At 46.2% G+C, this 10,794-nt stretch overlaps 1 protein-coding gene across 1 annotated transcript; it reads left to right on the top strand.

Moving 5' to 3' along the window:
- The first annotated feature begins 981 nt into the window (after positions 1-981).
- Positions 982-7,486, top strand: LOC116798724 (patched domain-containing protein 3-like). The gene is made up of 4 exons (XM_032711321.1): positions 982-2,137; positions 2,374-2,495; positions 3,473-3,618; positions 5,468-7,486. Exons 1-4 carry the CDS (start codon positions 1,406-1,408, stop codon positions 7,066-7,068), a joined length of 2,601 nt encoding a protein of 866 aa, XP_032567212.1. The 5' UTR covers positions 982-1,405; the 3' UTR covers positions 7,069-7,486.
- Positions 7,487-10,794: the final 3,308 nt, after the last annotated feature.

Raw genomic sequence — 10,794 nt, 5'->3', positions numbered from 1 at the left:
AGAAGCGTTTCAGATTTTATCTTATTAGAAATTAATATGTATGAATAGGCCAGGGAACAAGGACAAGAATCCAGATTCTGGGAGAAGACTGGCACATACTATATGCTTGAAGTCCATTCTGAATTGAGAGTTGGTGGAGCTATCTTCCCCATGCCCAGGATCAGATCCCCAAGCCTTAGGGTTAAACCTAAAGGCACTGACCTATTATGCCCAATGTACTGGGTACCCTGACTGGGTAGCTCCCGCCACCAGGACAGTTCCTAGATTTTGACAAGTTAGAAGCTACAGGAAACAGCTTCTAAGGGCCCATCTCCCACACAGAAACTCAGAACTGACATACCTGTCGCAGAACACCTGTGCATGGAAAAGGGACTCATCAGGATCCAACCTGCCCTAAATGCTGAGCACAGTAGGAGACATATAACACTGCTCAGAGCCTGGCTGGCTGCTTTATGCTCGCAGGTGCCAAGCTTGTCTGCTCAGGTTGCGAGAGAAGAAATATCTACAACTTGTCTTTTCAAGTACTGGTAGGGAAGGAGAAATTTGTTTCTTTCAAAGAAAGGCAAGGAGAAGAAGGGCCTGCCTGGGACGTATTAGCTCACTGGCTCTCCAGCACTGTCACATCTGAGCTTAATCATCACGTCTCAGCCAGAAGCCACTCAAATCACTGTCACTTACCAGTGTCAAGAACACCAGGCTGAAGGCTATTTTATGGACTTCAAAGGATCCTTTCTATCACTGCTACTGCACAAAGCTCTGATGTATCACACCAGTGATATTCTTGTGACTTGCCAATGGCAATCACTAACCCTTGTTTCAAAGTCTTTTAGTCCTTCAGCTCTCACTCCACTGTTTTGTAAACCTGTTTACCGAGAGAGCAAACACGGCAAGATGTACATCACCAATGTCTGCGTTTTGCTCTCAGATGGAAGAGCAGTCCTTAGTGGTTAACTAACGACTGCAGCAGCCTCAGCGAAATCAGTAAAAATGTCTGTGAGGTGAGGTCTAGCAGATGACATGCAGAAGCGGTGCCGTGCCGGCCGCCCGCACGGCGGCGGAGACGGGCTCCAAGTCGCGCTCAGTACGGGGGGGACCGGGGACCCAGCGGGATCCGAGACAGGGCGGGGCACGTCGGGGCAGCCGGGACTGCGCGGCCCCCCGACCTGCCCGTCCCGGGGAGGCGGCGGAAGCCCCGCTGAGTCACGGTGAGGGCGGGTCCGCCCGCTGAAATACCGCTTGTTCCATCCGCGGCCCCGGCGGACAGACGGCGGCTCCCCATTTATCTCCATTCGTCTCCCGCTCCTCTCCCTCTCCTCTCCTCAGAGAGCCCGCACCGGCGGCCCCCGGCGTGGGACGCGCCCGCGGCGAGGAGCTGCCGCCGGCAGCCCGTGCCCCCGCCTCGGCCATGGCGGGGCCGCGGGACCCCGCGGAGCGCTGCTCCTGCCGCAACACCGACTGCCTGGAGCGGCCGCTGCGGCGGCTCTTCGAAGGGCTGGCGAGCGGCGTGGCCGCCTGCCCCTGGCCCTTCGTGCTGGTGCCGCTGCTGCTGTCGGGCGGGCTGGGCGCCGGCTTCCTCTTCCTGCCGCAGCGGCAGGCGAACGACATCGAGGAGCAGTTCACGCCGACGGGGGGCCCCGCCAAGGCCGAGCGCGACTTGGTGCGGCGGCACTTCCCCACCGACGACTCGCAGCGCTTCTCCGCCCCCCGCCTGCCCACCGAGGGCGCCTACGCCGCCCTCATCGCCGTGGTGACCAACGGCACCTCGGTGCTGGACCCGACGGCGTGGGAAGAGGTGCTGCGGCTGGACAAGACCGTGCGCGACCCCGACTACGAGCGGCTCTGCGCCCGCAGCGACGGCAGCTGCGCCAGCCCCAACCCGCTGCTGTCGCGGAGGGGCGATGAGCCACCGCCCGCCCCGGGGAGCCTCCAGTTCCCCGTCAACGGCAGCGTCTTCCTGGGGGCCGCGCTGGGCGGCGTGGACACGGACGGCGGGCGGCTGCTGTCGGCGCGGGCCCTGAAGCTGGTGTATTACCTGCGGGAGGACGGCCCCGAGGCGGAGGACAGCCGGCAGTGGCTGCACAGCTTCCTGCGGAACATCTCGTCGAAGCTGAGGGAGTTGGACCTCAGCTCCATTCAGGTAACGCAGGGGCGGGTACGGCCGTGCGGAGCCGCCGAGCCCCGAAATGTCCGGGCAGCCCCGTCGTGGAAAGGAAAGGAGACGGTGCGGGGAGAAGGCGGGTGGCCTGCGGCTTGCGAGGGCCACGGCAATGCTACAGTGCCAACGTGATGTTTAGCCTTGCCTGTGCGTGTGTACAAAGACCAAAAAGAAAAAAATGTGCTTCATCGTTTCTTTCCTTGCTCTTTTAATGGCAGGTGACTTACTTTACGTCGCTGTCCAGACAAGAGGAGTTTGAAGGAAATACCAAGAGCGTAATCCCGCTCTTCTCCGTAACGTATTTCTTGACAATAAACTTTGCAATCATCTCTTGCTTAAGGTAAAATGCCTTCTAAGCTATGGCTCAATGAGCAGTGACTTCTGCTCTTCTTTACCTGCCTCTGTGGGTTTCTGCTCTGGTTTCTGTTTCTGGTCGAGTGAAAGCGTTCTTGAAGCTGCAGACTGTGACATTTCATAACAGGCAAAATGTATTTCTTTGCTCTTTCTTGTCTACCTGTGCATGTTTCCCAACTGCTTAGATGGGGTTCATGATAAGTAGCAGATGAATACCTGAACAAGCATTCAGAGCTTAGTTAAGGTTCAGGGGGATGAGCACTAGCCTCATAGATTACTGCAAATCTGGGTACAGCTCTAGGTGTTCTGCTTGATAGTAGAGTCAGAGCCTTATCTGCTGTCCACAGAGAACTTAACCTGCCCTTTCTTTGTGGTGTTGGATGGTGAGCTGTACAGCAGTGTTTGTGTACTGTATTGAGAAGAAATGTTCTGCTTGCAGGATGGGCTGCCTGGTTTAGCACTTGCATCAAGCATCATGCCCGTTAGAACATTTCTTGGGGAATCCTTGAGCCAGCCCTCAGGGGTGTCTTGGCAAAAAGCTGGTAGCCAATCTGCCTGCTGAGAAAGTTTCTCTGTGTGGCATTACTGCCTGGGAGGTGCTTCTGTATTATACTGATGTGATACACTGAGAACCCACATAAAAGCAAAGAGCTTCTAAAAATTCATCATTTTTTTGGGTCACCCTAAGTCTAGCCTCACTGGTAGAACTAATGTATCTTCATTTTGCATCTCTGTTGTACACATCTTTACTCTTCTGAATATAGCTGGCCAGTGGTAATAATGCATATAGGACCTCCTAGAGAAATTAACCTTCTCCAATGCTGACAGCTGGGAGCCCTCCTAGCAACTTTCGTAAGGAGTTCTCTTCAGACAGGGTATCATTGGTACCTGTGCACTTGTCATGCCAAACACCTTGGTGAAATATTTGACACGTAATGAAGATATTCCTTGAAATATTTTCAGACTGAGCTGTATAAGAAATAATGTCTGGCTTGCCTGCTGTGGAGTGGTTTCTGCCGGCTTAGCTGTGTTAAGCAGCTTTGGATTGATGCTCTTCTGTGGAGCACCGTTTGTGGTCACTGTAGCAAACGCACCATTCTTGATTCTGGGTAAGTAGAAAAGTGAGTCTGAATCAAAGACTAAAGCAAAGTTAAAACAACCTAATGGTGTCAGTCTTCTATGACATGAGCATCGGATCATACAACATTCTGTGGTGCACTGAGGGGAGCAGATACCTGGAGGTGCAGCCTCCTTAGAGCTCCTACAGGCTGGTGAGCCCCTCAGCTCAGCTCAGCTGTGTTCTGGAGCAAGGGCAGCTTTTCCCAGAAAACAATGCCTGCTCTAGTTCCACTGCTATGGTGTGAAAACTATAAATGAGAGAGTGGTAAGGTTAATACTTCTGGCACTGTTCTAGTGTCCTTGTAGCCAGTCTCATTCAGCTACACAACTGAAGTGATGCACCATTTGTGCAAGCAGCTCCCCACAAAAACCCAAGAAAATTGGTATCATTACATCACTGTTGCACAGACTGCTTGACAGGCAGTGCTGAACTTTCCAAATGCCCTTCGATAATGTTGCTGCAAATAAATTACTGCTTTTAAAATCCTTATCTGCTCTCCTATGGGATAAATTCATGTGAAGTTTTCTTGGGCTTGGTCTCATGCTGAGGAAAGCTCATGGAATTTCCAGGTTGATAGAGCCTGTGCATCATCTTAGCTGTCTAATGCAAATGCTCTTTAGGGCAAGCATCATTTCTTTGTTTCCTGCATGATTCCAATGCATTTTGTATTTGTTTTTGTTTGCTCATCAATTGCAGCGGCTCTGAATAGGGTCAGAAAAACCCTTTTGTATACCTGGGAAAGGGCTGAAGCCCTTCAGATCTTCAGAAATAACATGCAGACTTTTGTCCTCCTTGCATTAAAGCAAACAACTTCTCAGTCCATAGGATGATTTGCTTTGTACTTGCCTGCTTTCTGGAAGCAGCATGGCTCACTGCCATCCACTAGTACCTTTTGATGTGCTGCTTACTTCATCTTTGCTTGTCTACTGGCAACTGCCTGTTCAGGCAGCAGGGAGTGATTTCATCTATTCTCTTACGCTTGGCTAAATCATTGTGCTCACTCCTCTACTCACCCAGCTTTCCCTTTTTGTGTGGTTAATTTTTGGGGAATAGAAGAGCCCTTGACAACATTGGCATAATATTGAAAGGTGTGTGATTAAAATCTTGAGAGTTGGCAGAGCTGAGAGAGGCACATTGGCTCTTCCTTTTCAAATTTCAGCTCACTTACTCTGGTGTCTTAGCAAACCCCCAAGCCCAGTGTCCAGTCTTTCCCAGGATTCTGGTGGGGAATATTTTTGGGTGCATCAGTATAAATGTGAAGATACATGAATAATAAATCATGAATAAGTGCTGAAAGATAAACTGGAGAGAAGTGGAGGGCAAAGAGCATAAAAAAGTGAGCCACTGGAAAACGGGGATCGCAATTGTTCTCCCTCTGTGCTGATGGCAGAGCAAGAAATTATTGGTATAAGTTGCTGCAGTGATGAAGGAGATTCCAGGAATAATGGAGGACACTTCCAGTGGTAAGGATAGCTGAGCTTCAGAATACATAATGCTTTGGAATGTGTGTTGTCTGCATCAGTGGACATGTGGACAGCAGATACAAGAACTTTCCAGAGATGGAGTAGGTGTGCTCAGACCTTCAGCAGAGAAGGGGAAGGGATCAACAACCCATCAGGTAACCAAGAGTTTCTGAAAGGTACTACATTTAGCTACACACACAGGATCTGTTTTCCTGATTCTCTTGTAACTTGTATCACCACTAAAGCAATATTAATAGCCCAACTTTCTTTTTCAAAATTTTATGCAGACTTCGATGTGATTAATGTCATAGTTTTGTTGGGTGTTAGTGGAAGCTGCCATTTGCAATGCAGAGTTAACCTTTTCTCCTCTTGCAGGGGTTGGCGTTGATGACATGTTCATCATGATCGCTTCCTGGGAACAAAGTTCAAGGAAAAAAGAGAAATCCAATGTTAAATCTCTGCTGGCTGAGACTTACTCAGAGGCAGCACTTTCTGTGACCATCACCACTCTCACGGATGTTTTGGCCTTCTTCATTGGCACCTGGACTGCTTTTCCATCCGTGAGAGCTTTCTGCCTCTATACAGGCACTGCTTTTATCTTCTGCTATGTATATACCATGACCTTCTTTGGGGCAGTTCTTGTATTAAATCATAAAAGGGAGCAAGGAAACCGACACTGGCTGACTTGTATGCGTGTGGGAGTAGATAAAGATCGGGCTGAGAACTCCTGCTTGTACAACGCTTGCTGTGTCGGCAGCTGTTCCAGGCAGTCCTCTGAGCCAGAAGGGGAACATCCAATGAGTATATTCTTTAAAGAGTATTACGGGCCTTTTTTTACAAATAAATGGGTCAAGCTCCTCGTGGTGTTGCTGTACGGAACGTATTTGGGTGGCAGTGTTTATGGGTGTACTCAGATCAGGGAAGGCATCGATCTTCGAAATCTGGCTAATGATGACTCTTACGTTATTCCATACTATGATGATGATGAGAAATACTTCTCGACGTATGGACCCAGGGTCATGGTTGTCATTCCTGAAAGGGTAGATTACTGGAATGAGACGGTTCGTCGTGGCATTGAGAGCTGTGCACAGAATTTGGAGAACATTTCCTACGTTGATAAGAACCTCTCAGAGTCCTGGCTGAGAGTATACACAGTACTCGCTGAAAGCACTTCAATAAATATAAACGATAAGACTCAGTTCTTTAATAACTTACCTGTACTGTTCAGCATTCGTTCCAGTTTTGCGTGGGACTTAAACAAGACTCAGGATGAAATAGAAGCTTCACGTTTCTTCCTCCAGACAGTGGACGTGACCTCAGCCGTTGATGAGAAGAATCTTCTCAATCAGTTAAGAGAGGCAGCCAGGCAGTGCAGTATTCCACTGAAGGTGTATCACCCAGCATTCATCTACTACGACCAGTACCTGGTAATAGTGCAGAACACCGTTCAGAACGTTGTCGTTGCTGCCGGGGCAATGCTCGTTGTCTCCCTTCTGCTCATTCCCAACCCGTTGTGCTGCCTGTGGGTGACTTTTGCAATAGCTTCTGTTATAGTTGGTGTTGCGGGTTTCATGGCGTTCTGGAACGTCAATCTCGATTCCATATCCATGATCAACCTGGTCATTTGTATAGGGTTTTCGGTAGATTTTTCTGCTCATATTTCCTATGCCTTTGTTACGAGTGGAGAGTCATCAGCCAATAAAAGGGCAATCGAAGCGCTGTCCCTGCTCGGTTACCCGGTATTACAAGGTGCAGTTTCTACTATATTAGGAGTCGTTGTCCTGGCTGCAGCAAAAACCTACATCTTTAGGACCTTCTTCAAGATCATGTTTCTTGTCATTTTGTTTGGCGCTCTTCATGGTCTTGTTTTCATTCCAGTGTTTTTAACATTTTTTGGAAAATTTGGCACATCACCCCACAATACCAAATCTGAAAAGCCAGAGCTTAGCTTAAGAAATTATAAAGATTGCTCATGACTACATTAAATGTATTCTATTTTATATATATTATATATTTGACTGAAATGCAGTGACTTTCAGGGAATGTAAGAAATGAAAAAAATGAAGGACAGAAAAATAAATACATCAGGGAAAAAAAAGGCTTCAAAAAAGCCAGGCAAGAAAAATAACAGAAGAAATTAAAACTTAGAGAGTGTATTTGCATTTCTCATTTTTGTGTGTTCTTGATTCAACATCTTAATGTTGTTAAATATTTTTTGTGTTTACTGAATGTATCAAAATGACTCCTAAGCCTGCAGGAGACAAAGTCTGCTTAGGCTCCTAATGCAGCACAAGAAACTCTTGGTGAAGACAAATGGACTCACATTTTCTGTTCAAAGCCTTATTGTCTTGGTGATCTGTTTTCTAGCTAAGATTAAACATTTGGTACCTTTAAGAAGATTGTGTGTATCTTCTGTTTGCTGCAGTTTGCAAAGGGATATGTTGTAGGTTATTAAAGTTGTGTGGACCTCCTGAGTAACCACCATGGAAGATGCCATGCCATGGCACGACAGGACAAGGATTCACTAGGGAGAATCATGCCCTGATTGAGAGCAAAGTGGAAAAACAACTCAGGTTTGAGCAGGTCAGTCCTAAAACTGTAAACCCGTAAATTCCACCGTGTTCACCAGTGACAGCCCATCCTTTGACATGTCAGTAGAGCAGAGGAGCTCCCTCTGAATAAGACCTAAGAATATATGACGTCGTCTTCTGACCTGTAGGGACAAGACAGTGGGTGAGAAGTCAATTCATAATTTGTTGCCAATATAAGGAGCAACCCACTGGAAATCGAATGATGGTAACTGATATTTGTAATTTTGGAAAAACTGGTGTAGGACTTACTAAACCATTCAGTCCAAATCTGCTGCTGTGGAGGGTTTCTGCTGAGAGATCAAGCAAGTGTGACAAAGCCAGGGTCTGCCTCTGTCCCCTGTGGATTTCTGGCTGGTTGTATGAAACCCAGTAAACAAGGCAGAATCCTATTTCTTTCATGATATCTCTGTTTATGGGGACCACAGGCTTGAAATCCAGTAATTCACAAACAGGACAAACAGGAAGTACTGATACTAATTTTCAGAGCAATGAATCATAATCTACAGGTATTTCCATTTTGAGTAGCTATGAAAGTTACATAACAATGTGAAGATAAATCACTGACAGCCAAGAAAAAATTGTGGGACCAGTTACTCAATATTCACTAAATCTGGAATGCAACAAAGACATTTATGAAAGCATACTGGCAACTTTCTGTCCAAAAACCATTATTAACCAAGTTCCTATAGAAAAGGAAACTAAAAATCAAATCCCACCACCTCCTCAAAATGTTTTGATCCTGTGCACACCTTCTCAAATTGGAAAAAAGTGCAGAGACCACATGAAGTTTTACTTGAAACTAATTTTATGTTAGTTGCTCAAATTTAGAGAGATACTGGTGAGGCCACACCTCAAATCCTGTGTTTGGTCCTGGACCCCTCACTGCAAAAAAGACATTGAAGTGCTGGAGCGTGTCCAAAGAGCAATGAACCCAGTGAAGGGATTAGATCACAAATCTTACAGGAAGCAGCTGAGGGAGCTGGGGCTGTTTAGCCTGGAGAAAAGGAGGCTCAGGGAAGACCTTATCACTCTCTACAACTGCCTGAAAGGAGGTTGTAGGGAGGTGGGAGTCAGTCTCTTCTCCCAAGGAACAAGTGGCAGGACAAGAGGAAATGACCTCAAGCTGTGCCAGTGAAAGTTAGGTTGGATATTAGGAAAAATTTCTTCACTGAAAGGTGGTCAAGCATTGGAATAGGCTGCCCAAGGAAGTGGTAGAATCACCATCCCTGGAGATGTTAAAAAAAAAAACGTGGATGTGGCACTTAGGAATGCGGGTTAGTGGTGAACATGGTGATGCTGGGTTAATGTTGGACTTGATGCTCTTGGAGGCTTTTTCCAACCTTAATAATTCTATGGTCTGAAGAGTAATGATTACACTTATCACTAAGACATGTCCTAGATCACTTTCTAAAAGCAAAAATAAATTAAGCACAAAGCAGTTTTTTGGAGGAGTACTTAACATGCATGAAACCAGAAGTGCATTTCAGCTGATGCATCTTTCCAGGTCCACCTTTATCCCTAGGTGCTAGAGCTTTTTGGAGATTGATTTGGCTTTTTTGCTTTTTGGAAATTGAAACAAATAAAACCACCAATCGCCCTACCACATCTCCCCTCTATCTATGACAGCCTGAAAATTCTTATACTAAATTCTTTATAAAAGGTATCCTTTCTTGCAAATTATGTTAAGTTTCCTTCTAATTTCAGTTTTTTCTGTGATCTTTCTATCTGGAAAGATAAACCAAATTTGGGGGTGTTGTTTCATCACTAAGGCAGTTGAATATTCTGCAGAACTAGCTCTGTAATAATGAATAAATGTTTATTAAAAAAAGTTGGTCTTGCAATGCTGTGGAGCTAAAGAGGAAGTTTTGTTTCTAGAAGGAGAAACAATTCTTGAAATAGTAGTCAAAGATTGAAAACTTGTATTAATCTTAGAAGTCTGCTGCCGAGTTCAAAGTCAAAACCCAATGCAACTACAGCCCATATGGTACATCACTAAATTTCAGAATTACAGCCAGCAGCATTAAATTTCCAGGACAGGGCACTAACCACAAAGCTAGATCTGGGAAAAACCAACCAAAACCAAACCTTAACCCCATGCACCAGAGTCCCCTCTTCTCCCATGAAATGTTTCATTGTCCATATTAGTGCTTTTATTATGGCATGCAGTACAGCCGTTTCTGCACTGATGATGCTGTGGAAGGAGCAGAGGATGCACTCACATTGGCCAACACCAGAGGAAGGTCTCTCAATAAACACTGGAACAGGAGTCGAGCTCTTGGAAAAAGAATGGAAATCTACCTCTGAGAAAAGTAGAGAGAGTGACCTATTTAAAGTTACTACTCTCACCTCTCATCCTGTTGTTTGGCTGTGTTTTAGAACATGCTTTACAAATAGCTCTCCTTGCTTCTAGCAGAGGTTTCCAAGCAGATCAAGATCAAGCTACCAGTGCCTTGATTGCTTTAATTTCAGTTTAAGGGATCGAGATTTAGAAAACTGTTCTGACATTTCAGCTGACTCAGGTCATCACTGAGTAGGAAGCAGCCAGAAAGAGCAGGCCACATCTTTCTCTGAAAATTTGCGTTTTCTTTGTATTAAGCTTGATGGCAAAATTCTGGCATGCCAGCCTCGGAAATCGAGAAAATCCAGAATCATGTCCAAGTGTGAATTTCTTATTTTATATGCCACTGTGCTTGTGACCAGTTTAAGGGTATTTAAAAAGCCAACAGTCCATCTGAGCACCTAGCTCTGCCTGTTTTCAACAGCAGGAGGCTGTGTACTTAAAGGGAACTGAGGTTATTCTCACCCTCTGCCTGACATTTGGAAGCTGCCTTTGTGGGTTGACTTGGACACTAGGAACACACCAAAGCTGCTCTATCACTGCTCTATCCTCCTCAGCTAGGCAGGGGAGAGAAGATACCAAAAAGACTCATGGGTTGAGATAAGGGCAGGGAGAGATCACCAGTTACTGTCATGGACAAAACAGACTTGACTTGGGGAAATTAGTTTATTGCCAATCAAATCAGAAATAGAACCAAATATTAAAAACACCTTCCCTTCCCCCTCCCCCCGTTTTTTCCTGGTTTCAACTTCACTGCCACTTTTCTTTACCTT

The sequence above is a fragment of the Chiroxiphia lanceolata genome, chromosome 1, assembly GCF_009829145.1.
Source record: "Chiroxiphia lanceolata isolate bChiLan1 chromosome 1, bChiLan1.pri, whole genome shotgun sequence".
NCBI lineage: Eukaryota > Metazoa > Chordata > Aves > Passeriformes > Pipridae > Chiroxiphia > Chiroxiphia lanceolata.
The sequence above is the reverse complement of the archived record's forward strand: the minus strand, read 5'-3'. Positions and strand labels throughout refer to the sequence as shown.

Excerpts from the sequence above, each read along its gene's own strand:
- LOC116798724 (XM_032711321.1), top strand. The coding sequence starts at position 1,406 with ATGGCGGGGCCGCGGGACCCCGCGGAGCGCTGCTCCTGCCGCAACACC. Across the intron at positions 2,496-3,472 it reads GCAATCATCTCTTGCTTAAG|ACTGAGCTGTATAAGAAATA; the intron begins GTAAAATGCCTT and ends AAATATTTTCAG. Across the intron at positions 3,619-5,467 it reads CGCACCATTCTTGATTCTGG|GGGTTGGCGTTGATGACATG; the intron begins GTAAGTAGAAAA and ends CTCCTCTTGCAG.